At 40.6% G+C, this 27,945-nt stretch overlaps 1 protein-coding gene across 1 annotated transcript in view; it reads left to right on the top strand.

Moving 5' to 3' along the window:
* Positions 1–27,945, top strand: part of LOC136558957 (von Willebrand factor D and EGF domain-containing protein-like) — a 170,991-nt gene that overhangs the window by 125,898 nt on the left and 17,148 nt on the right. Inside the window, exons 21-25 of the mRNA XM_066553782.1 lie at positions 7,508–8,371; positions 16,352–16,447; positions 17,222–17,317; positions 19,600–19,695; positions 21,243–21,338. Coding sequence (XP_066409879.1) covers positions 7,508–8,371; positions 16,352–16,447; positions 17,222–17,317; positions 19,600–19,695; positions 21,243–21,338 — 1,248 coding nt within the window. The remainder of the gene's footprint in view (positions 1–7,507; positions 8,372–16,351; positions 16,448–17,221; positions 17,318–19,599; positions 19,696–21,242; positions 21,339–27,945) is intronic.

The following is a 27,945-nucleotide window of genomic DNA, read 5'->3' as shown; positions in this document are numbered from 1 at the left end:
ATTATTCTAATTCCTTGCCTTTTGCTTTCTAAATTGGGAAGAAAGTCTAGGTACGTGTCAACCTAATCAGCTGAAATTGTGAAGAATTCAATAAAAACATGAATTTACTGAGAGTATTTATACATGCTTACACAATTTTTAAATAGATTCATTACTGGTTCCCAGTAAGGCATAGTTCACTTTGTGTCTTGGCTTTCATATGTAAAATAGCTCAATTTTTATATGTTTACAGCCCAAAACAACATAATTATTGTTTTAGACCATTTATTTCTTGAATTGAATAAAAGAAGTTTTTTCGGTAATTTATTCTTTGCTCTTTCTTTGCTGAAATACTTTGAAGTATTTCAGCTATTTTTTTCTTTGAAGAAATATTAGGGCTTTTCTTCTGAAGAAATGAACTTTCTTTATAATCTATTATTACTCTTCTAAAGGATTCTACATAGATATTTCAGAGTATTAGACAGGGATGCTTCAGAAATGATCTTCCTTAATTTAGCCTATTTTGTATATATCTATCAACCTGTTCATGCCATGAGAGAGTCTGAAGGCCCATGAGGCATCACCAGATAAGAACACAGTTTCTATTAATTTTTCCATCTATCTCACTTCTGAGAAGTAAAACATACTGTCAATTCTTGAATAGAAAATATAATTTGGTTCCATGAACTCAATCTTAACACCACCTTTGTAGCTGCTGAAATAATGCAGTTTCAGGCTCCAGTAATTGGAGGAGGCAGAACACAAAAGAGGAGGGGTAAAAGCTCCCACTTGAGAGATGGACAAGGGACAGTGAAAGGAAGGGCGATAAATCAGCTACAGGGGGATTAAGTGGGAGAGCCAGGGTGTGTTTTGAAACACAACCACACTTCTCCCTCTCTTCCTGTTTTCTTGGCTGGGAATTGAGAGGAAAGCACAGGAAGAGCACTTCTGAAAGCAGCAGCAGAGGAGGGGTTAGACCCAAGGAATATAAAGAGCACGGAAGGAGATCTGGCAACAAAGCAGTGAGAGGAGCACGGCTCCTGTGCCAGGGGTGAAAGCACTTCAAACATCCTGAGGTTTTTTCCAACCCACATGAGGGAAGTTTTCAATTAGATCTTGAAATAAACTGGAAGGTGTTTGAGAAACCATTTTTAGTAAAAACATAGCAGGTTTATAAATCTCCCTAGGCAATCAAAAAAAAAACCAAAGATACTGATAAAGAAAATTGTTGGTAGTGAAGGGGAAAAAAATCCTTGTGTGGGGAGCATGTTCATATCTTTACAATTAGTAATTCTTACACCATTTTAAAAATGCTGTCTCTTGTGACCCTGATGGTAAAATTTGTATTGAAAACATACAGAAGAAAAATCACAAAAGAAATAAAGAAAACCTCCCCAGCAAAGAGTCTGAAAAGAAAGAGCTCAAAATACATTACTTTCCTCAAAGACCCATTTTTCTCTCATGGTGTTAATCATCTCCCTGCACTTTGCCTGTATATGATGTCTAGTCCCAAGAATCTTACTTGGAAAGCAGATCCACATAAGAGAGGGAAATGTAATGTATTAGGATACATTTCATATTTAAAGCTGTTTCATCAGTTTCAGACTTGAGTGTCAGACTTGGACTCCAACTCATGGCCTAACAGTGCTCTTATTTACCCAGGAGGCCAAGAAAGGAGCTGATCACTTAAACCTATGAGAAATCTGGCTTAAATGATTATAAACTAAGGCACTATTAGTGCCCCAACTCTTTGTTCTTCTTAGTTTTTTCTGTCATGTATTCTGCATAATTGTCTTTAATTAATCTCCACAATCTCTTAAACGTCATGAAAAGTTTTCTGTTTCTTAAACTCTAAATCATAATGCTTTCTATTGCAAAAATTTTACAAATGGAAAAATATTCCTAATTTAAAAAGAGCTATACCTTAGCAAAATCTTTCTAACAATTGTTTTGTATTTGCTCAGGATGAAAGGGCTAATCTTTATGTACTCCTTGACACATCTTAGATCAGACTGAAAACTTTGTCAAGCAGTCAATAATATCATTTGTATCTTCATGAACAGTTTCTTTCCTGGCCAGCCATCTCAGAATCCCCATTTTCTTTAAAGACAGCAGTTAATAAATTGAGATGTCAATTATATTGCTCTGAAAACCTTGAAGCAAATGAACTGCACAGTGATGCAAAAATTATAAATGACCTTTAACGTGGCATAAGCAAACTCACTACCTCACACTCAGGTAACATTTTCTTGTATACTCACATAGGTTTTCAACATCCCAGAAATGGAAAAGGATCTAGAAACTGGAAAAGGATCTAGAAACTGGAAAAGGATCCTGGAACTGGAACTGGAAAAGGTCTAGACTTTCTTTGATAGCAGAGTCTAGACCCCCTTCCATTTGTGGGAATCATTTACTCTGAACACAGAAAGTCTCATAGACAAGGTTTAGTGGGTGAGCTGACTGAAGATCCCAGGTTTTCTCCTCCCCACAAGTGTTGTGTTAAAACAGAATGATTCTGTATTTCCTTGGCACAAGACAAATTTGACCTGCAAATTCTGAATGGTGTTAGGGAATTGTGTATGTGCAGCTGCAGCCACGTTGGCAAACAGAGTCTGGAGCAGAGGAGTTGTTATAATCAGAAGTGGCTGAGTGATGCAGAGTCCACAAACTATTCCCTGCTGCTCATGATTTTGGTAGGTGAAGGGGAAGAAAATTGCTCACCAGACAGCAACATCAGCGACACAATCTCATTTTCTATCAGGCTGAAAGAGCTCAGGGATAGTGAACTAGATGTTCACCTTTTAATTTCATCATTAAAGCATCAAGTGAGTAAATTTGCCCATCACAGAAGTGGTGGTTTGAGAGCACAAGGACTGAACACTCCTGTACAGCTGGAGAGACAGTCGTGTGACTGCTCTGCTCTGTGCTAAGCTGTGTGGATGTGAGGCACACCACATTTGACTTTCCACTTTTTTACATTAAAAAATATGTCAAGGATCATTAGGTCAAAAATTAAGCTCCTATCTGAATTTACATTAATATCCCAATCACAATGAGCCTTTGAAATGTTTTTTTTTTTTTGGAAGTAACTCTGTGTAAAACTGGGGAGGTTGAAGCTGTATTTCACTTAAAGGTGGTGAGGAATTGATTCTGGGAGTTACTGCTTGTGCTTGTAGGAGAAGGGATATGGTGACTGGGAATTACTGCCAGCATCTAATATGGGGAACCTCTGGATGCTTAAGAGGAACGAAAGGAGAATCAAAACTGTGTTACTGAATATTTAGGAGAGTGAAGACATTAGGGTATCACTGGATGGCAAAACAAGAGATGTAGGAATTAAACACACTCTGAGTAGAAAAGAAAGTAATGCCAGAACATAATAATATAAAATAGGAAACTAAGAGTTGATGAAAAACCAGAATTTCCCTGGAGCATCCTATTGACAGCTGCTCCTGTTTTCCTTTTCTCACTCAGTAAATACAGAAACAAATATTAACATGGAAACATACAGAGGGAATGGGAATGTCCTTAGCACTCTAGTAACAAGACTTCTTAGACCAGTGTAATTTTTCTGCTCTCTCTTGACATTTTAAATAAGATTTATGTGCTGGTAGATGTCTCAAATTTTAAATGATGACCCACACAGTGTAATATGTCAAAAGAGCATTTCTCTGCCAACATTCTTCTGAATGAGAAATGGGCTGGACAGCAGGTACTACTAAATGTTAATAGCTCTAAAACTACACAAATTGTAAATTTATTGAATTGTGTTAATAATGAATCCTTAAACTGCTCACAGAATTCTGAAGGAGTTGTAACTCAAGCAGAATTAAAGGTGCCCATAATCCACTGAAGTCACAGGCAGAAGTGAACACAGCCAGAGGAGTTTAAGGAGAAGGAGCCAGTCTCCACCTGAAGATCAGATTGGTTTGGGGCATTTTATTAGATTAAAAGAGAGAGAAGCACTTGGGGTTACATGGTGATGCTCAAATCATTACATAAATATAAAGTTACACTCATATTTAAAACACAAAAGGAAAGTTTCTAACTCCAACAGCTGCAAAGAGAAGCATGGCAATGGAAAGGTGATAAATACTGATATCTGCAGGAAGCTTAAGCAAGTGTTTGAAGTGCCAGCTGCCAGTTTTGGTCAGGATGGGGCTCCAAGGCACGTGGCTTGGGAAGAACTGTGTGAAGGTTTATAAGTCTAAGCCCAGCAGAGATGTGGGGGAACAGCACCAAGGAATATGGAAACCAGCCTGGTGCACCCTGCTCTAGCCAGGCTGTGAAATGTGTGCTGCTTCACTGGGAGCAGAAATAGTTGGGGTCAGAAGGGGACATGGCTTCTCTTAATTCCAGTCTGGATCTGGTCGTTTTTTTTTTAAGACAGTAAATGTAAAAAAAAAAAAAAAAAAAGAAACTCCAATCGAATAAATTATAAACTCAGAAGAGAAAAAATAGATTGGATTTCTTTTCTGTTTCAGAGTGTTGATATCTCACCCTGGGTTTAAGAGATGTCAAGTGCCTTCTCTGTGAATGGCTCTTTTCACCAGCCTCAGTGGTCATTTTTATTCCCTTGGGAATGATGTGGATCCTACAGATTTGCTGTGCCTTAGCAACACCATGATGGCACTGGAGAACCAGGGGCTGCCTGAGACAGTTCTGATTTGTGAAATCCCAGTGGGAAACCCTGGGAAAACCAGAGGCTGGAGGGTCACAGGCTGGGGTACCCCTGCACCACAGGGATGGAAAGTGTCCTGGTGTCCAGTTGGATGAGGGATGTTAAACCTGTGTCTCCGAAATTTGCTCTCTGTCACACTTGCTCCAATGTCCCCAAGAGGGGGGACAGCAGAGGGATCTGTCTTTTTGGGACCTGATCCATACAGGAATGATCTCTGCTCACAGTGCATCAATAAGAACAGAGGTCCTGCCATGCCCAGCTGGAGCAGAGCAGCAGCATCTCAGTCTCTTATCTACTTCCATGAAAAATAAACTCAGTCATTCCACTGCTGCCCATCTCCCTGTTAATTTAGGCAGAAATACTGACAGGGAGTGAAAATGTGGGTTTGTTCCATCATATAACTTTGAGCACTTCACCTTGTGGGGTTTTGTGGTGATTTCACCCAGTCCGATATGCAATCATAGGCTGGCATAGCAGGGAAAACCAGATTCACACACTCACAGTGTGCATTGATAATGGGTTACCCATTTGAAGATATTGATCAAGAGCAAGGAAAATAAATTGAAGTAATGCAGGATTTGAGGAAAGCTGCTGACTACAGACAACTGAGTCTGCATTCTTTTGGTTTGCTTTCTTTGTTTAAGCTTATTTAGATACTTGGAGGGCTGCAGAAAGAAATTTTCAGGCATTCCAGAGAAAAATCTATCATGTTCTTACCTGAACTAAATTGCATACTATCAGTACAAGCAAAAATCTGAAGCAATGAAAGATGAGAGAGGGCAGTCTGGTCAACAGCCTTGAATGACACCAACATCTCATGAAGTTTAGTCACCTCTACGAAGTGGCTGAGAGAACTTTATCAGTATATATCATAATGAATGACCAACAAAAATGTGTCACTACTCTTCATTGGCAGCATTTGAGATGTAAAAAATTACCTTATCACAGAAATACTCCAAAAATATGCTCCCCCTTACAGGGAAAGATGAAGTTTATTTGAAGGATGGGTATCTCACCTCTATTATCTGCTAAAGAAATAAAAGATTTCTCTTTCTCAGGTAGTCAGTCTGATCCCCTTACTAGTTACTCAAATTTTATTGGGAGGAAAACCCATTTAATTATGACACAGTAGAAGGAGCTCAAAGCTATAATCAGGGCTCATTTTGGAAATTTGTCAGAGAGGTCATTCAGCCCTTCACTGTCATTCCTGTTGATTTCTTGTCCCTGAATCAAATTTTCTAAGGGCTATAATGATCATCTATTACTGATAATTTTCTGTGGAGATACTTCTTTCATCTTTCTCTCATTCATTCATTTTTAAAAATCCTTTGACTTCTCCTATCCTCACATGCTCTTGTTGCTGATGTCCTCCTGCTTCATCATCTCTGTTCTCCCAATGTGTGTCCCTCATCATTCACCAGCCTTACTTTGGATACTGAAATCCATGTATTTGCCTTCTGCTCCACTAAATACACATATTTACCTGCTGATGGCCACAGCTCGATCCAGCACCACTGTAAATCTCCAAAACATTGTGCTTCAGGGCAATAGAAACTCATCAGCTGCCAGCAGAATGACACTATTTATCAGCCAAATAAACACTGCTTTGGCTGCCAGGATTTGTTTTGGTCCAGTCAATGCCCTAACTTTCATCTGACCCTTGCCAAGCATCCAAATCTCTTTCCTTGCTAAATATGGTTAAGATCTCCATCAATGGGAGTTTTTAGAAAGTGATTAATATTGATATTTAAAGAAAGAGGTGCATCCTGCATGGGGTTAACCCCAGAAGCAAGTGAGGGTTGTTGTTCAGGATCCAATATATTCCATATCCTACAGAGTGAATGTGCCAGAACCGGTTAAAAATAGCCTCTTCCATTCATTAGCGTCAGCAGATGGCCATTAATCTTCCTGAAAGTATTGATTCAAACTCCTCGTCTCCACTTTCAAGGCCCTTCACAGAGTCCCCTCTGCCCATCTATCATCCCTCCTTACACAGCTGAAAAGGTGGCTGGCTTTGGGACAAGTGGGTGACAGTAACAAACCGGTCGCTCCCTCGCATGCTGCCCCTGACGTCTGCGGGGAGCTGTACGCAGCACCAACAAAGCTCTTCCATTTGTCTCCTTTAAAAGCTCTCCTAAAACTTCCCTTTGCCATCAGAAGGGCTGCAGAAGCATTCCAGAGTCACCCACGGGTGTGATGGCACTGGAGCCTCTCCAGGGCACGCTCTTGCCAAGGGCCATGTTGACACCGTGTGTTTCTCCACCTCCAGCACCTGTCTGTGCCAAGCTGTGGTGTTCTGTCTCCTTGACTCTAGGAGCTGGAATGCAAACTCTGAGTTATGCCCTCAGAGCATTTCCCAGCACAGGCAGGTAATAAGAAGCAAATTCTGGCTCAGGAGGTCAAGAACTGGAAGATTCAACACAAAAAAGGTGCACAGTACCAAAACATCATGGACTAGTTCAAGCCAAAATTAGTAAAGCAGCAGGGCAAGTTTTTGCTTGGCTGCAATTTAACCCCTGCATGTCAGCCCAGTGCTGCAACTCAAATAATGCCTGACCTTCCCTGAGACTTGCTACTAAAAATATATTTCATCTGGTTCATGAATACCACCCTTTGAGGGTCATCACTGCAGTTCCCTATGCATCAGTGCTGGTGTCACCCACAGCAGACAGCCCCCACATAAGTGCTGAACCAGTTGGCATAAGCATCCCTGTAATAACTGATAATTAACTCTTTTACTTCTAGAATTGATGTTCTGTTGTTTGCTCCAAGCTCAAAAGTTCACTGTGGTTCCTTTCAACTCTAGACCAGCAAATGTAGCTAATATATATCTTCCTTCTGCCCTAGTTTCAAGATCTTTCCAAACCCACGTGGACTCTCCTGGAAGAAATATTGAAGATGCTGGAGGCTCTCACCAAGAAGATGCATCTAAGACATCAAGAAATGCATTTTCCCTTCTTTCCCAACTCCAAATTCCAAGACGAGATATTACATTCCTTTTGGAAAGAAACCCCACAGCCATTCACACTCCATCCCTTACAATGGAAAGGGAGACTTCCCAAGCTCAGACACCACCAGAAAAACAGCCTGATATGGAATTCACAGCACCTGAGAAACAACCTTTTCTTGAGAAAGGTGGCACACTCACACCCCTTCTGCATGAGGAGCTGGAGCCCAGAGCCCCGGGTGCCAGTGTGACCTCCCACCCTCCTCTCCATTTTAAGCAGCACAAAGAAGCGACAGCACGGACTGTTCCTCCTCATCCCAACACAAATCCAGGTTCATTCCCTGCAAGCTCACAGCCTCATTCCAGGCATGGTTATCCTCCCAGGAAATGGCCCAGTGGAGTCTCAGTCTTGAGGAACAAACCCCCCCAGGGTTTCCCAACCGAGCAGCCCAGAGCATCTCCTGTGGCCCCGCAGCTCCCGGTCCCTCCCCAATGGCTGGGTCCTTCCCTGGATGCTCCATCCCGGGGTGCAGGCTCTGCTCCTGGAGCAAGGCTCCCAGCAGACCCCACAGCAGCCAGGAGGGGGTTCAGCAGAGCAAGGGGGGCTGTGGAGGTGCTGAAAACCAGCGGTGGGGTGCAGCCCAGGGCAGTGTGTGCTGAGCTGCTCTGTTTCAGTGGTGTGCAGTGTGAGCCAGCTGCAGATGGAGAGGTTCAGTGTGGTCCTTGTCCCCCTGGATACAGTGGTGATGGAATTACATGTGAAGGTAAGGGAGAAAATCCTCTTTTAAATGCTCTAGTATCTCCAAGTCTAATAATTCTCCAAAGTAAAAATTATTTTTTGTTATAAATTCGGAGATTTTTGGGGCCATTCTGTTTTCAAAACCAATTATATTTCAAAATGATAAATAAAACCTATACCTTTGAAACAGCTCTTTCTGCTTACAAAAATGACCTGTTTATTTGATACCATCTAATCTATTAAAACCAGGGACAGATTGTGATCTTGCTTAATGCCAGATTCATTCTACTAAAGTCATCACATTCAAAACCATATAAAATTTCTGTGAGAAACAGGAAAATTGATTCTACTTCTCTATAAAACACATTCTAGGAAAAACTAATTTTTCTAATATCTTAAAAATTACCTGTAAATATCTATCTAATATCTCAAATTTGAAACTGAACTTGTCATCTGAAATGTACAGCACCAGAGGGGTTTTCACAATATATTGAGTTACTTATTAGGCACCTGAGAATCACTCCATAAACCCATAGGATTATGTACTTTGTTGAAGCAATGAATTCCCTGACTTTGCTATCATTAATCACACCTTTTGCTGACATCCCTCTGATAAGTTGATATCTTAACTGGCCTTCCACCACAAAAAGCAAAAGTATTTGTAACATTCATTCCCCTCTTTCTCATCTGGTCTCTCATTCCTCATGCACAGAACAGGGGGGTCTCAGCCATGATGTCCTGGGAAGGACCTTGCTGTGAGCCAGGCTTTGTGGGGGTGTGAAGCCCCCAACACTGCTGCAGCTCTCTGAGCTTAGAGCACTATTGGAGATATACTATAAAATGTACAAAAAAAGATTTCTGCAATCTTGGGCACTTCATTTTTTTGCCTATTTTCACATTTCTGAAACGCCCCTCCTAAAGGATTTAGAGTTACTTGGCACAAAGGATTTTGTCTTTAACTTCTGGTTTATACCTAGAGATGAAAAAGCACCAAGCAGGTTCTGGTACTGGCAAGCTGAAAGCCTCAAAAACCTTTCCCACATATATATGAATATTTACAGTCTGGACATAAGGCTGCTGTGTGTTTAGCAGACCCATCAGTATACTCCTTAAAACATAAATCTACCTTAAAATGTAAATCTCTCTCTGCCTTTTACTTGTGAGATGTTTCCTTCAGTTACTTCTATTACTGAAAATCTCCCTGGAGAATCCTTAGGATGAAATACTTTATTACCAACATCATTCTGCCTTTTGGGGCTTGATGACACAATGCACAAACATCTTTTTTTGTCTCTTGTCAGTGTCCATGACAACTGACTCAATAATTATCCTGTCCCTTCCTTTTTCTTCTCCATCCTGAGCCCCTGCACACCTGCCCCCCTGAGCAGAGCCAGTGCTGTGAACAGCACCCATTGTTTCTCCAGCTGTGGATGTCCCGTCCCATGTCAGATGAAGGTGATTCATCCTGACAAACAAGGCTGAAAAATGAGGGCAATTTCTTGGATTAAGGCCTGTCACAACCTCAGCTATCAGCACCTTGTGATGCCCACACTGTACCAACTCCCCTCGAGACAGCAGTGCCCTCTGGGAACAGGAGGCACAAGTATTGGGCAAAAAATCAAAGCTTGGATGAGACCAACATTTGCAAAATCTCCAGGCTTCAACATAACATCCTTGGCAAGTGAGCAAAAATGTCAAGAGACTCAGACACTATTGACAGTTGTCACCATCTTATTTCATATCAAAATTCAACAAGATAAAAGAGCCAGCCTGCTGATAGCAAGTTTTAATGCCTTTGGATCTTGAGGGGATGTGACCTTTGTTTAATAAGAATGCCTGAAAATAATCTAAATAAGAAGTACTTTACCAAGTGGTATGTATGTTGTGATAGAATGCAATTTATTTTTTTTCCAAATGTGCAGATTCAAAACCAGGCTTGGAGGACTCGTAGGAAAAAAACATAAGGAGTATCCTGAAAATTAATTTCTTTCCTAAAGTATTTCATAACACATTTTATATCTTTAATATAAAATATTAAATATATTTAATATAGAATATTAAATATATTAAATATAACATTTTATATATTTAATAGATATATATTATATATATAATTTTATATATTTATTATTTTTCATATTAAAATATTGAATAAATTTAATATAAAAATTAAATATATTAAAATTATAACATTTTACATATTTCATAGATAAAGATATTTTATATTTATAAATATATAAAATTTTATATCTTTAATATTATTATCCCTCTGGACAAGCCCCTCAGCCTCCCTGTCACAGTTCAGTTGGAAGTCCTCTCCTTTGTCACCCTGCACTGGGGGTGACACAATCTCAGGACCACAGGATGGAAGAGAGCCCTGGGGACCATCAGGTGTAACCCCCTACCTTCTCTTGGACAAACACAGCTAAATGTCAGTGTGTTTGGCTCATATTTAAGATCTCTAAACTGAGATATTTTCAGGCCATTTCAGCAATTTCCATTTGGATGACTCCCTTCACTGCTGACATCTGCATTGTCTGTCAGAAGTGGAACCCTGCTTTTGCTCCTCCTGCTTTGGTGTAATATTATTATTATTATTATTATAAAGAATGTTATTATTATAAAGAACTACAGATTGTTTTCCTTCTATCAGCAGCCATGTACTCTGCAGGTGAGGGGAGATGAAACAGTTCCTCAAGGCTCTGCTGCTCTTTCCCTTTCCTGCACAAAGGCAATGAGACCTTTTTTTAGTAGCCTAATATTAAGACTTCACAGCCCAACAGGCCAGCTTTAAAATCTTCATTTCAGAGCAGTGTTTTGGAGACAGTCAGCATCGCCTATACAAAAATAAAAAATAAGTAGGGGAGGAAAGGCCTGCTGTAGTCCACTGGATTCTCCCACATTTTCTCCAGCAGAAGATGCTCTCTGGCATTTCTGGTGTCAGCTTAGCCTAGCATCCCTCTGGTGATGAGGGAGGTTTTGCTAAATACTTAATTTTCACTCTGAGTGCTGTTTCCAAGGATTTCTGCAGTAAAAACCAATGCATTGGGACAGTCTCCTCCTAGCAGGTTTTGGGACAGCACGAATCACCTGCCAAGGAGCACTGCAAGAGCAGCAGAGCACAAACAGAGATTTACACATTTAGCTCCATGTGCTAGATGAATAAAAACCTAGCACTGTAATGATGCAGAACGAGCCCAGACAGGACTGATATCAGATATCAAAGCATTTCTGACATTTTATCTGGTGTGTTACAAGTGGCACATGTGCTGCAGTGATTTGTAACATCTGGGGCTAACACTCTGAAATATTTGTTAGTGTTGGGAGTCACCCCAGAGCAGCTCCTTGCCATCCTGCCTCTGTTCCCCACTCTGCCAAGGTGCACAGGCCATCACTTGCAAAGCTGCTGAACCCATGGGCAAGGAAAAGGGGGAAATGCTGCCATTTCCCTGGGCTCAGCTCACTGCCCAGGGTCTGTGCATGTGGCACTGCCTGAGAGCAGCTGTTGGAGCCCCAGAGCTCCTTAGGGTGCCCCAAGGTGGAACACTGCCTTTCCATTTGATAACAGAATTGATCTGAATGAAAAATTCTGCTCTGGGTATCATTGTTGGGCTTCTTTCTGAGAGGCCTAGACCTGAAAACTGATGAAACATAGGGATTTAAATCAAATTTCTTGTCATCCTTTTTTTTTGTTTGTTTGTTTTGTTTCATTTTCCTGATTCCAAGCTCCTTTGATAGGGATTGTCTGGTCCCTAAACCTATACCATTAAAAAGTCAGCCTCCATTTCATAGAACACAGACAATTATTTAAAACCATTTTGGATTAGGTTGACAGCTAAGGAGTGGTATCATTCTGGTATTTCAGCAGTCATAAAAGAGCCTCAGCATTCCTGTCAAAGATAAAATTATAATACTTTAGAAAAATATTCTTAAGAGGGTGAAGTCAATAAAAATTTGAATTATTTAATTGGTTTTGTGCAGAATTTTCTAGGAGCAGGGGAAGTCTAGAACAATGGGAAGTCTAGAACAGTGGGAGTGATGTTTTCTGCTCAAGAGTCAAAAACTCAGTGTTGCCTTGACATTACAAAACCACTTTTCATAATTTTCATCATAACAGAAGAGATGGAGAAATTGGGAAAGCATTATGGCTTCACCATGCACAGCTGCATGAAATGAGAAAAAAAATTGGGTAGCTCACATTAATTTTTTTGACATTTTACACCCAAAAAAGATCTACCATATCAAACCAGAAGTCCTCTCCCTTTCTCCAAGAGCTGCCAACTGCATTTGTCTGACAATATGTGGGAAAGCTATAGGGATACTGCCTGAAATAGCTTCTCAGAAATTATGGATCATGTGCACCAAGGTGATGCCTTGGAACTTTATCCTGTTCACCCTTTCCAGGTCACATCTGATTTCAGAGTTTTCTATCCTAAAGTCATATTTTTCTGAAGGACCTCATTATTCACTTGTTCTTTGTACAAAAGCTCTTCTATAATTTTGTTTATTTATCCTTGCCTCTTTTTCTGCATCTTTCCTACTTTCACTGTAGCTTTTCTGAACTGAGGGCTCAGACCTGTCCATGGTATTTGAGATGGAGTTCACCATGAGTTCAGGCCGTAAGGAAGTCTGGCATTCTGTGCTCTGCTCCATTCTGAACAATTCCTACCACTTCTTTTGGGATTTTTTGGACTGCAGATGAGCACTCAGCTGACATTTCACAAAGCAAAATGCATTGGTACAACCTAGCCAGCAATGGTACCTGCACTTTTATTCCCAATTTATTCAGTCAAGTTTCTCTTGTTAATATTCCAATTGCTGTGGTGGACATTTCTCTCACAACTGGGCTCCAGAGTGCTGGAATATTTAAATATGCAATGAGTTAATTTAATTGCACTAATACATGCTTTAATCCTATGCTTCATTTCATTTATCTGTGCATCTTACATGCAAAAGCAATGCTCCAGTCCACAGCTTTCCAAAAGAAAAAACAACAACTGAGGAACTTTCCTTTCCCTTTTTTCACCCTGCCCTTGTGCTGAACACATTAAAACTTCATCTGCACATTTGGGAAGTTAGGTTAATGTAAATTTGAAAGGAAATAAATAATGTACAATGAAAAAAGGTAGACTTCACTGAAGTCTGTCCTGATCTGACTTTGGTGCAAAAGTCTAAGCAGGCAAAGCTCTCACAGCTCCAAGCCTGGCTTTATTTGCACAGACCCAGGGCCTCACGTGGGGATGGCACAGGGAGTTACTCACTGTGGAGGTGCCAAGCAATAACTCTGTCCTGGAGGATATTTGCTGATTAAGCTATGGAAAATGAGGGAAAAATCACAGCATCTGGTATTCCTGAGTGCCCCTGAAGTTATTGCAGAGAAACTTATAAAAACTGTATGATCTCATTTTAATGGAAAATAGAAGTTTGGGGATATTTCCCAAAAAGCCTTTTCAAAGGAAACAATAATGCACTTCTCCATTTTCACCTCCAGATTTTAAATTGTAAACATAAACACATGTACACTTGACAGCAAGATTGACCATTTGCAGCAATGTTTTCCTCTTTGCTGTTATTTTTCCCTATCCAAAACCGCTTAGGATAAAAACACCGCAATACCTTCCTACAATTTAGCAAATGCTCATGGAAAAAAGTATTCATTTCAGAAGATGAAAGACAGAAGTTTGGGAAAATAATTTGACATAAGCAGTATATTTCTATTACAGTGGGAAATGTCTTTTAAGTGAATATTACTCTTACTCTCACAGAGGAGCCAGTGTTCAGTTTATATCTCTTGCTTTTCACCAGTAATAGAACAGTTTTAAACATTTTACTATTAAATGTCACCGTAAGAGCTAAATGTTTTAATATCCAAAATACCATGTTCTTTTCTGACAGTTCAGATGCATCTCAGGATGTGCAAAGGCCAGATGGAAAGTGCTCCATTCACACGGACACACTTGCTCTAAGTGCTACACAAACCATGCTGAAATAAAGCGTAGAATGCTTGAATGTCACCGTGCTTGGCACAGCTCTGAGGCACCTGGAGGCTTTATGCAGCCATCATCCTACAGGAAAGGCAATCACATTTAATGTACTTTTAAAAGAGTGGTACATTTTTTCCCCAGGTTTTGTACCCCCCCTTACAAAGAGGGGCAAAGAAATCACAATCCCAGGCTGCTCCAAGCCCCATCCAAGCTGGTTTTTGGACACTTCCAAGGATGGAGCAGCAACAACTTCTCTGGTCAAGCTGTGCCAATGCCTCATCATCTTCACAGCTGACCATTTCTTCCTAACACCTTATCTAAATCTATTTAGTTGTCCAGACAAAGATAATTTGGGTTTATCCCTTCTTTTTTTTATTTTTTTTCCGCCATGGATGTATACTTGGAATTTCAGCTAAGCTCATGTTGATTTGCAAATGTCTCAGTCTTATCTAATGAAAAATAAATTTAGCCTAATGACATTCTCAGCATAAACAGCATGCTCTAAAATACACTTGTAAGTCTCCTATTTTCAGGAAGGTCAAATCCTAAAGTTACATAATGCAGCATTGAAAATTTCATCATTAAATACCAAATATATTTCTTCAATGTTATTTGTGTCAAAGTGGTTTATTTAACAGCACCTTCTTGGAGTTTGTCTTTTCTAATACAATTAGAAAATGTGTGAGGGCTTTCATTATTTTTTTGGACGACAAAGTTCATATTCCATGGCCTGGTGACAATCACAAGAGGTGATGAGGTCTTTAACACAATAACTGCATTTAAATTATGTGGCTCCCCAAGAATTAGTCCTTCATTTGGCTTTCCATTTCCATAGCCCATTTTCCAGCTTTAGGAACAAAATGTGGTGCATTAAGGTTCTCTTCCCTCGTTAACAATGCTTAAAATGAAAGATGCTTTGTTTAAGGTCTCGTTAGCTTCATTTTGCTTTTTCCTTGGAATAACCTTGCTTAGCCTCATATCCTTCATAAAAGACAAAACTCTGCCAGTGAAGTGAGCCAAAGTACAACATTTTTCACTGTATTCACTTCCCACACACAAGGGAAGATATTTTTCATTCTGTTATGTGAGGTGCCCTTTTTTTTTTTTTTTCCAATAACATGAGGTGCCTCTGGAACACATTTCTTGCTGTGCTCCTGCCACAGAGTTTCTCCTTTGAGTGCTAGTAGTCATCCTGTCCCTTCTGTGATGATTTTGTCTCTTCAGTGATCATCCTGTCCCTTCTGTGATGTTCCTCCTCTTTTGAGTTTGCCACATGTAATTAACTCTTATTAGAGGGTTACAAAAGAATTCTCATGTACCTGCCTTAGATCATAGCTTCAATGGTCCAAAATTTCCAGGCTCCCTGTACAATAAAGTTTTTAGATTCAAAATTATCAACACTTGAAAAACAAACATGGTTTCAGCAAACAGGCTGTTTCAGGAGCTGCAGTCCTTTCCACACTCATCCTCTTCATTTCACAGAATTACATTGCATTCTGCAATGAGTCAAGAAACCTAGCTTGCTGCTTTGTCTGCAGAACTCATGCTACTCATTAAATAATAACTTTTTTTTTTGCTTAAATGTTTGCCATTTTGCTGACAAATCCACTCACAAGTCTTTTCTATGAGGAAGAAACAATCTCTGCCTTATTGTGAGTTCTGACACCTGTTAAGGCTTGCTGACCATCCACAAGGCAAATTTGTAGAGAGGCATGGGCAAGGTCTTGAGGTGTGACTGCATTTGTGCTTCATCCATCACTGGCCTTCAAAACATGTCCTTAAAAACGTGCATGCCCAGAAGTTAAATATGATTATGTTGAAACCATTCCCTTGCAGGCTCCATGCAGCTGCTCATCAGTGCTGTGTTGCTAATGGGATAGCTACTGCTGTCCTGCAGTGTTTTCCTCACCCAAATTACTCACTGGATTAATAAAATCCAGGGATGGGGAAAGGTGTAACCTGTGCTGTGCTCACAGCCACTGAGAATTCCATATTTGAACTGTGTTTTTTCACTCTTGCAGCTCGGTGTGAGCCCCCGTGTGAGCATGGAGGAACTTGCCTGCCTCACAACACCTGCTCTTGTGCTTATGGATTCGTAGGGCCTCGGTGTGAAACAAGTATGTATGAACTCTCTCAGGCTTTCTTCATCACATGTTTCAATTAGCAGAAAATTACAAGAGAGAAAAAAAAAAAAAACACCAAAAAACCTTTTTTTTTTCTTTTTTCTCCCCTATATTTTCCCTTAAAATGTTTCTTGAATACAAAAGATTCAAGGAATACAGTAGCTATTTCACAGCATATATTTACCAGCAGCATTGCTGTATTATGTAAAAATATGCACATCTAAATCAACATTTTCTACGTACAATTGCTTCTGGAAAAACAAACAAAAAAAGAAGAAAAAAAGTGCATGTTATTAATAGCTATATTTAGGAAATTTAAGATTGTGAATGAACATAGTAATGCTAATTTTGAGAACACAAAAGAGCAGCCATACCTATTAGGAGTAATGCTACTCTGCAATACAAGTTTAAAAAGAGGTTCAATACAGAAAATATCTGAAAATCAGCCTTCAAACCCTTCTCTATCAGCAAAACACATGCACTGCCATCATTACAGACCTCACTGCTTATTTAAATATCAGGCTGCCCTTGAGAGGAATATAATTTTATCTATGAAACCGAGTAGCTGGAATACTTAAAAAGCAAAGGATTTTAGGTGTGTGGCTTCTCATAGAGAAAGCAAATCAAGGAAAGGGAGAAAGCAAATCAAGCAAACCTTTAGTTTATCTCCAGGACTAATACTATCAGTTATTGGCTGTAATAGGGCAGCTTTAGGGTCTGCAGTGCTGTTGGTGATGAGATATTTTGGGTTTTTTGTGTGTTTTGCAGTGGTGTGCAGCAGGCACTGTCACAACGGGGGTGTGTGCGTGTCACCAGACGAGTGCCAGTGCAGGCACGGCTGGAGCAGCCCCTCCTGTGACACAGGTGAGTGCTTGGCAGGGCCTCATCCTCTGCCCAAAAGTGCCCAAAAAATCCCTGACAGTCCCCCACACCCCAGTGCTCAGACTGGGAATTGCTGCTTAAAGAATTAAAGCCTAAGAAGAGGAGAACAAGTAAGAATTAAAGCTTAAGAAGAGGAGAGCAAGTACAGGGCAAGACCTCAGAAAGGCTTGAGTTTATGTAATTGTTCATAAGTTTAGATGTTTATGTAAGTATTCCTGAGTTTAAATGCTTACCTAAATCTCAGGGAACCTACAAACAGAATCTTTTTGCAGCTCTTTAGGCTTGTGTGATTCTGGAGCACAGAATCTTATCACGCTGTGCTGCCAGAATTCACACTGCTCCTCCTGCCTGCATCTCTCCCTTGAAGAGCACCTACAGAAAGCATCCACAGGAATGGGGGGGCTCAGGAAAAAGCCACCTCCACCCATCAGTACAAAATGACAAGGTGTGGACTGGACTTAGGTACTTATTTCTCAAAGTTTTAAACAGACACAGCTCAGAGCCCCCTCTCAGGATCGAAGTCCTAAAATCTGGGGTGGATATTTTCTCCAAAGGCACAGAAACTGCAGAACTCACCTGGGACAAGGCATGCAAAATAGTGAAATATTAAAAGATGAGAACTACCTGAATCAGTGCCAGACCTGAAGGCTCCAGAGGCAGTCTGCCTCTGACACGGTGAATATTAAATGGCTGAGACACCTTCAGCCTGCATTACCTTTCCTGGAAGGTGAGAGATGTCATTTTAACCTCCATCTCCTGGAGATTGCTCTTCCTGTAAGTGTTAAAATGACAGACCTACTGAGGAAACATAAATTAGCCCAGCTATGATCCACAGGAAATGACTGGGATTGTCACTGCTACTCTGGTTCCCACTAGCTCTGCTTTTTCTTCTCAAGGAGTTCTGCAATTTTATTTTGGGGTGGCTTTGAACAGAATCATTCCAAGAGAAGGGCAGACAACAAGCAACAGTAGCAGTCACTTCCAGACCAGAATAACAGCAGCAGGATTTTTTTGTCTCCTGACAGCTTTGGTGAAAGGCTGCCAGACTCCCCTCTCTGGCACATTTTTGAGTGCACTGCACAGAATATTTTGTGGGCGCTGCTGGGGTTTCCCACCTCAAGTGTTATAAAAGGAATGTCAGGAAGAATACAGGTATAAAATGGAAAAAAAGAGACTTTACCACTGGAAATATAAACAATGACAGACTGACACGATTATGGACATCTATGAAGTAGCCAGGACAATAACATGACTAAACCAAATTCCCCTTAAGCATTGAATTAAATCCATTTTGACTTCATAAGTGACTGCTCCTTAGTCAGAAAAACCTCTCATCTAGACTACAATTTCACTTTTTTTTTTCTCTCTCTTTCCAAATTGACATTTTATTTCTTCTTTAGTTCAACTGAAACATTTTAGCGGCCCCTAATTTATTTAAGCTTAAATGCATTTATATTTTTAATAGACTATCCTGTAAGATACTGAAAGACAAAGGGAACAGAAAGAAAAAGTCTGATTTAAAGTATCACTCTGCTTTACAATGAAAACTTTATCAGATTCCTTATTCTTCACACACTGACTTCCCATCTAAATCAATTTGAAATTCTAATAGTTTTGTTTTTAACAGTCTGGTACTCGCCACATAGAAATATGCAAGGCAGCTTTTAATTCCTAATGCCTGTTGTATCATCTAGAGTAATAACAGATACATAAAGAGGCAAAGGGAGCTCAGCCAGTGGCTTTGTTGGTGATGAATGAGCCAATGTGTTGTGGGAACTGGCATTTAAATGAGGCAGAACAAACAGGTTTTTTGGTGCACACCTATTCAAGTCCATGGAAATGCCACAATGCTCTGCTGAACGCAGACAAAGCAGCAAACAATTAATATCTCATCTCCACCTTATCCAGGGTGTATTTTATTTGACTACATTTGCTACCTTAGGATCATGCTTGGTGAGAATACTGGAATGGAAATAAATGAACTGTGCGAATCAAAAGAATACATCCGAAATAAATTAAATTATTACATTGAATTAGAGCCTATTTCATCTCCCAAGCTATGCTAAAACACCTCTGAAATGCTCCCACTGTGTCGACCATGAATAAGTGCTGCAGCACAACTGATCTGCAAGGGTTGCATTAAACTTTTCACAGTACCACTAGAAATATTCATTCTAATGGCAAGTGCAGCAGTAAAAGAGTGCCTGCTCTGAAAAGTTCAACATTATCAGAGATTCATGCAGTTCTCTTACATTCCCATCCAGCTGTGTGCAATCCTGTGTGCCTGAATGGAGGAGTCTGTGTACGGCCAAACACGTGCTCCTGTCCTTCTGGTTTCTATGGGCCACAGTGCCAGAGAGGTAAGAAAATTATATTTATCATCTTGATAAAGGGCCCAGGCTCAAAATATAAATATACCCATAACACTACCTACCCCCACATGAAATATATCCAGAGACTCTCCTTGTCATAACTATGTGTGCTCCCTTGTTGTTATAGTCTGCCATAAATCCACTTTTTATTGTTCCCAATGGTATTGGGAAGAAGTAAGAACTTATTGGTGATGCCATTAATGGTAACTAAATAATTACTCTAAAACTACCTGAGTCAGTGACATCGTTGATTAGCAACTATTCAATTAAATGAGAAAGCATGGCAGTGCTTTGTTCATTTTGGTATCCTGTGGTGTGTACTATACTGGTTTCAGAGCCAGGTGATAATTTACCTTCAAATGGGGTTCACAATGTCACCTACTTGACCACCCTAAAGTGCTGTGCATGGGAGACTTCTGTAGGACTTCATCAGATCCCTAAAAATGTGATCCAATATTGCTTGGACGGAGCAGGAGCTGATTTTGAATCCCTGTCCCAGCTCTAAATTCAGGCTAACAGTGTCCTGGGCTTCTCACTCACTCTGTGCTGCAGAAGGCAAATTAATTAATCCTTTAATGACCCAGTATCTCATACAAGGAAGGGAACTTAGGGCCCAAGCAGCTGGAGCACCCCTGTGCTAACACCACTGGCTTCTCTTTTTCCAATATGGATCTAGCAACTCCTGCTGAATCTGGGAATATTTTCAATATGGATCTAGTAACTCCTCCTCAATCTGGGAATATTAACTTTGCATCCAACAGCAGTTGCTTGTTACCAAAACAACTTCAGCATTTAAAGTTCTTTGCTCTTAATTTCTTTTGTTTCCCACATTCCTAGATTCGTGTGGTCTTGATGTATATTTTTGCAAGTGAATGATTCACACAGAAAAATCTAATTGCAAATGGAGCTTGCTGGAAACTTTTTTTTTAATGATGTTGGGGGTGAAGAAAAGAGTGAAAATTATAGGCTGTAACTTGATGATCTTGCTCTTGAACAGAGAAGGTGATTTTCAACATCTAGGTGATTTGAAGTTTTTGCTCTCAAGTGTTGTGGTTTAGACAGAGCTAAAATTTGAAAATAAGTATCCACATTCACGGGTTCTGAAATTGATAGCAGGATATAATGGATGGATGCTGAGGGAAAGCAAAGCCCTTCCTTCTGCTTCTTGGAGAAAGGGAGAAGAAACAGCACCAAGTTAGCAAATGTCCAACACTGATCTATATTTCATGGGGAGAAGCCCTTGAGGAGCCCTTTGACAGAGACTTAAAAACCTGACACCACTGGGAATATTCTGACCACTTAAGTATCTGAGAGACCCTCGGGTGCTGGGAATCATGTCCCACATTTTTGCCACAAAGAATCAGGGTCTCCACCCAGGCAACAGCCCAAATCACCCTTTGGGGAGACACCTTCCCCAAAAATACCTCTGTGAGCTGCTCTCCCAACAGAGGCACCCAAATAAGGAGCCTGTGCTTTGGCAGTGCTGATCCCCCAGGTGAGTTTGGTGCTCAGAACTTTTCCTTTCCTCTCCCCAGCTGTTTGCATCCCCCCCTGTAAGAATGGTGGTCACTGTGTCCGGACCAATGTCTGCTCCTGTGCCGAGGGCTACACTGGAAGGAGGTGCCAGAAAAGTGAGTTACACATTTCCCTTTGTTTTCCAACAGTTCTCTGGGTCCTGAACAGCTTTTCTCCCTTTTGTGCATGTTCCACAGAACATTTAGCCTGTATTTGTGCTGTGATCACCTATATTTCCATCAGAGCTCATAATATACCCAAAACCAACTTGTTAATTAGAATAAGTCAAGTCAACGTTGGAAGGAGAACATTTTGCTGGAATCCTCTCTAAATATTTCATGCATTCAAAATGAGTAACATTCATATTCGGAGATTAATTAATTATTTTGCATGAAAGATTTTTTTTGGGGAAAAAAATTAAGGCCAAAGGCCAAGAAGCTGACTAAGATCCTTAAAAATATTAGAAAGTCATAGTTCCAGCTTAATTAAGGTAATTGGTTAACAGCCCTTTATCCTTGAATTTGTTCTTGTCACTGAAAACTCCCTTTTTTCACAGTGCCATCAGCATTAATATTTGATTCTTCGATTCTTCTGGGGAAATAGGTTATTTTGGCACTTTTACAGACTCAATTGCTCAACAATATCTGTCAGCCAGGGGGTTTAGGATATGTATGTGAAAACTTTTTTTTTTTTCTTTATTATTTCTTAATCAGTTTGAAATTGGCAAGAGGGGAGCTGTGAAAACAACCATTCTTGGCAGGAAGAACCTGTACATTTCCAGAGCATTTTATGTCTCTCACACACAGAGGGGAAAAAAAAAAAGCCAGTAAAAAATTCCCTGCAGCAACAAAAGCCCTCTCATTCCCCACACTGCAGCTCTCCCCTCCTTCAGCAGAGAGGGTTGTGATGCACAGTGCACAATTGAATAGTCTGTTCTGGCAGGAATGTGCTGGAGGGAGAAAAAAGGAGGAAAAAACCTTATGTTTGGCATCCTGTTTCTGAGGTTAGGGAACATTAGAAAAGTGCTGTTTCCAGCTTTAAACACCCTGCCACATCTCCAGGCAGATCAAAGGGAAGCGTGCTGATGATGATTGCAGTCTAGCAAAGCACTCCACCAAACCCCACCAACTCACAGCAGGTTCCTTTCCATTTCCCAAAAGTTTCTGAGGTTTTGTTGCCCATCTTGGTATAATCTTTTGCAAAAATGGTTTTTTTGAGGTGATGAAAACGATTTTGTTCTGTCTGATCCAAGCCTTCATTCTACTTCAATAACTGCTATATAGTCTGGTTTATTTAGTCTAGTGTTATAAAAACTCAAATAAAGGGCCTGTGAATGTGATTAATGAAGAGCAACATAATTAAGTGGAAGCAAAACAGTACTTTTTGCTGATTCTTACTGGCCACTGACTGCTAATTGGTGAAAAATGTTGAGCAATGTTTCTTTTTTCTTGCCTAAAATCAAGAGCACATGGGACAAGTATCAAGATCCATCAAAAGAAGTAGTTAATTCACAAGATTTTGTAACAAGCAGTTTATGTTAGAGCTGTATGTCTTCCTGTTGTTATATAGAATAACTTCTCTCTCCTCTAGCAGAGGCTCCAGATTTTGCAGCTCCTCTGGAGCAGAAGCCTGCAGGGCACAGCAGAAGTCAGTCTCAGCTGACTTTTCCAAACTTTCCTCCCCACAAAATGCAGAAAACCAGTGCTCCCAGCAGTGGGAGGCTGCTCTCTGTCCCATAAACCTCTCAGAGTTTAAATGCAGAACACATCTCACCCCTCTTTTAGGCATGATTTTGTATCATTTTTTATCAGGCATGGACTAGATTGGGGGATTAGATAGAATATGTGGCATACACTGAAAGGATAAAGTGTGAACACAGGCACGTGTTCCTCACTCACATACAGACAAATGAAAAAGTAGAGAATAAGTCCCTAGCATGAAGAATTCCCACTACCCAACCCCTCTTTTTCTTAAATAAAACATGTAAAAATTACATTAAAAAAACTATATGTAAAAGCTACCATAATATCCATTTGAAATTCCAAATAGAGCTGAGTACCATGCTGCTCATTCTGCAGTGTCACTAGCAGTAAACATATCTGTATTTATACATTAATCAGGTTAATTTTGACAATCCTGAGGCCACCTGGGGCAGATGACTCTGCAGAGGTGAGGCAGCCCCCTGGGCTGTGTGCCTGAGCGCTCAGAAATCCAGCTGGGAGACTTTTTGTGCAGGGCTCCTGCTGGCCTTCCTGGGAAGGGTGTGGCAGGAAGGAATCAGGAAAAACCAGTACATTTCTGCTTTACAGAGGGTTTCTTTCTGGATTTAAGCATCCTTTCTGTCAGGCTTTAAGGACTCCGTGTAAGGTAGCTGAGGCCTGGGTTGCACAGGACACTTCAGCTTGCACAGAGTTGTAAAATCCATACAAAGAGTGAGGGGAAAAAATGCACATATCGTGGTAGCAAAGCTGTGATCAGATGTGAAGTTTACTGGAAGTTTAACACTGCATCACCTCCCATTTCCAAATCACCAGGACAATGTCAGAGAGACTGCTAGAGGTGAGCCTGTGGCCCAAATCACAGCTCTGTGGTGTCCCCTGTTGCTGCCAGGTGACCTCACACTGAGAAATGTACAGGTGGCTTAGCCACAACGATGAATGTGACAATTCTGAGGAAAAAAAATCCTTTTGAAGGATTTTATAATTATTTTAATTGTTCTTTGCACTCTGAATACGATATTGCTGAGTTCTTATGTACTTTTACACTTCTAGTACAGTTTCAAACACTTCTGACAGCAAAACAGCTTTATTATGTACTTCTATACACACAGTCTATAATCTTAGAAATTTAGGGTAGATTATTACCTGACTAATAAAACCTATCAAGACAGAGTGAGTAAACTTAATACTAAGGCAGATAAATTGGCAGTTAATTCAATGTTGTCATTGTTTGATACATTGATATTGTTTCCACTGCTTTTAGACGTTTCTCTTTCCTTCTTAATATCTCACCTGCAGGGACAGAGAGAAAAAAAAAAAAGCTTCTATTTAATTTTGGCAGCTTCAGATTCTCAATTGAAGGAGATAATAAAAACTAAAAGCCACACAACCCATCAAAGAGGTTATTTTTGAACTGAACCCAAACAGGCTATTGGTTTATTTCAAACACATAGAAGCATGGCTTAGGGTTTTCATTTTCATCCCTGTACAGTTTGGAATTTCTGCCTTATGAATTTTATTTTCATCCCTGTACAGTTTGGAATTTCTAATACTGTCTGCATGACAGCCAAAAACGCGCAGGACACAGTGGAGGCTCCTCATCTTTTCTATTCAGGCTCGCTCTCCTTTTCTTCCTGAGTGTGTGGAAAAAGGCATTCAGCCTGAAAGTTTGTGTTTTGTATCTAAATAAACATCACTCCAAACCCCTGAAAAGTGTAAATCAGGGAGGTGTGACCTGCTGCCAGCTGCAGTAAGTGCCTGGTGATTATGCAGAGCAGACACCCACAGCCCGGGCACAGGTGTAAAACTGACAGGGAAATGTGTGCTTGTGCTTCAGCAATCTGCAACCTCATACCCTCACTTGAGAAGGATTGTTTCCAGTGTGATCAGTCTTGTTGAGAGGGAAGAGGCAAATGCTGGCAGCACCTCAAAATAAAATATGTTTCTGGATCAATTTTGCATCCAACAAACACGCTCGGGCGCTGGAGAAAAACTGTTTGTGCAATGGTTTGAATTCTCTTTTGAAAAACACAGATTTAACAATCCTGGGATGTCACTGCTTTTCAGGAGGCTTTAAAGCAGGGTTCTGACTGATATCTACTGCATCCTTACAAAAATTATAAACAAAGACAACACAGTAAGTTTCCTTTATTTACTATGTGTATTTTCATAGGACTGCTCTACAAACAACCTTTAAAAATGAAAGCCCATAAAAAGCTGCATTTTCTTAGGAAAGGTTGGAATGAAGAGAAGGGGAGAGGAAGAGGGATTCACAGGACCACACATTATTCCTTTCCTCTGCTGTCTGCTCCTTGTGAGCGCATCTCTGAGCGAGAAAAGGCGAGCCACAGCTCCCTCTGGAGCTCATCAGCAAGCAGAGGTCAGGGGAGAACAGCATCCTCACCTGCCTTTCCCAGCACACCAGGCACACCTGGAGCCTGACCTCAGCCTCTCTTTTGGAGCTACCCCATGGCCAGGCAACACAGCCAGAGATGTGGGGTTTGCTCCCCATGTAAAACTGAGAGCGAGTTTCTGTGTGCTTCTGTTTCGTTGTGTTGGGCTTTGTATCACATAAATCATCCCACTGACACTGGGGCTTTGCAGATTGGATCTCAGAGTTAGGAGATAACTATTTCTCCATTTCAGTAATTCCTGCAAGCCAGGATTTATAGCCAATTCACAGTGGGCAATATAACTCACAGTCATTCCTCCAGCTCTGCTTGCTCCTCTTCCCTCCTCCTTTCTTCTCCCTTCCTGGTAGCATGAGGACTTTCCTTGCATGAGAGCTAGAGGCAAACTAATTGGAAATGTGAACACTGGGTTTCAAAGGCAGCTTTTTGCTAAGCAATGTCATATTGTGAAAGTCACTGATTTCCCACATTCCAGCCTTCCCAGGTAATGTTTCTGTACATTACTGCCTCGCCAGCTGCATAAGCAGGAAGTTTTACTGCTCAACAAATCAGACTCCCACCGAGTTGTCATCTTGACACCGTGTGATATATTCTCTGCAATGCCTTCACTGAGTAGCCAGATTGACTTAAGCTATCAAAAACCAGCCAGTTTGCAAGCCAAAGGTCCAGCAAACCCTCCCACACAAACAAGCAGGGAACAAACCATGTATCTCATCCAAATGGATGGAGAAATCATTCACATCAGACTTGCCTTTCATACAGCAAGGATGTGCTTAAAAGCAACAAGTGTTTGTCTAGGATTCCTGGACAGCAAATATGCTTGAACAGAGGGTGTTTGGAAGGAAATGAGCAGCTGCTTATAGCAAGCAGACCTGTAGCTTCCTGTTCAAAGCAACAAAAGTACAAAGGTTTGTGGGCTGGCTTTTCCCCTGGTTGGTGCCCAGTCTGGAGACACAGGAAAAAGAAACACTGGTCTCAGTTCCTACTTGGTTTTCCAGTCTATGTAACAGAATAGGTTCATATTAGATTGTCGGGTCCGGCTGTCTGTCTCTGCCCCGACACGGGTAGTGTGGTTCTTGGGTGGCACGCGTTTCAAAGGACGAGTCTGGACTCTTCAGCTTTTCGATCTTCAGATTGTTTATTGTTTCTTATCTACAAAATTTTCTGTCTGCCCAACAGAGGTCTGATCTGCAAAGCAGCCAAGGGCACTCTGACCACCCACGGGGCGGTCATGTCCTTTTATACTAAAATCTATGTACATAATATTTACCTTTATTTTCCAATGCTTTTCACCCATGTTGGCAAGTGCACCTTCACCATAAACCAATCCCCAAGTGCCAACATCACCACAGGAGATGGAGGACAAGAAGAAGAAAGAAGAAGGACGAGACACGCCCTGATCCCTCCATCTTGTCTCCATAACCCCCCTGTACCAAATACCTTAAAGTTTATATTTCACCCTCTAAATGTGTCCCTTTTACACCCTTCACTCTAAAGTGATTCTCATGTCCTCAAATTCTTGTCACTTCTGTGGATGGATCAAAATCAAGCCACCAAACACTCTTGGCAACATTCCAGGATTTCCGAGACCCCCCCAAGGGTTCTCCTGGCATCTCTGGACATTGGGAACGATGTGCTGAGATCCCACATTAGATGTCATCTTCATCCCCTGGGCAGGAAATACAACAGAAGATGAACAAACAAACAAAAAAAAAAAAAAAAAAAATCAGGCTACTGCTGTCTTTCCTATTCAGCTGAACAAAACATGATCCGTGAATCTTGCCTGGGGGGAACAGGGAGAGCTGTGACATCCCAACAGGAGACAGTGACTCAGGCACAACCTGGTTTTTGGTGTGCTCTCAGAGCACTGCTCCTCACTGCTCACCCTTAGTAAGGATTTGTGACAAAACCATTGGTTGGCCTTTCTTAAAAAGTCATTTTTTTCATATATATGTAGGCGATGCATTTATTTTAATAGGGGGTTTGAGTACATGCATCTGTCTAAATTTATTTTTCAGGAAGGGAACAAGAATAAATCTGGGTAAGAACTGAATATATTTCCTAAACAAGCCCAAAAATGTTATTAAATTTTTTATTCATTCCATAAGCAAAACATCCCCAGACTACAGCATGAATTTTACTGGAGTAGAACATCTAAATTTTAATATTCTTTACCTGTATCTTAAATGCACAGAAGAAATGGGCCAGATCTGCTGCTGTATGTAAAAGCATGCTCAAAGCAAAAGAAAAAGGATTCCTGAATTACTGCATCTCTCTTTGCAGTGGGCTTCTGTGTGACAAAAAGTGCTTTTTGCCCACTAATTGATTTAAGAAACAACATTTTGGGGATCTACTTTTCAATTAAAATATTTTTTAAACATCTCTTAAAAAAGGAGCAATGGATCTACCACTTGAAAAGCCCAGAGGACAGATGGTCATGGAGATTAATGTTGTCTGTTTATCCACAAAAAGACACAAGCAAGACAATCCTCACCAGCACTGATTTCCATGTAAGCTCAAGCTTATTTCTGAGGCAGAAAATAACAGGGTGATGAAGAGATTGGTGCAGTGCCAGTGCAGGCAGCACTCCTATT

Source organism: Molothrus aeneus, chromosome 7 (genome assembly GCF_037042795.1).
Source record: "Molothrus aeneus isolate 106 chromosome 7, BPBGC_Maene_1.0, whole genome shotgun sequence".
NCBI classification, from domain to species: domain Eukaryota; kingdom Metazoa; phylum Chordata; class Aves; order Passeriformes; family Icteridae; genus Molothrus; species Molothrus aeneus.
The sequence above is the reverse complement of the archived record's forward strand: the minus strand, read 5'-3'. Positions and strand labels throughout refer to the sequence as shown.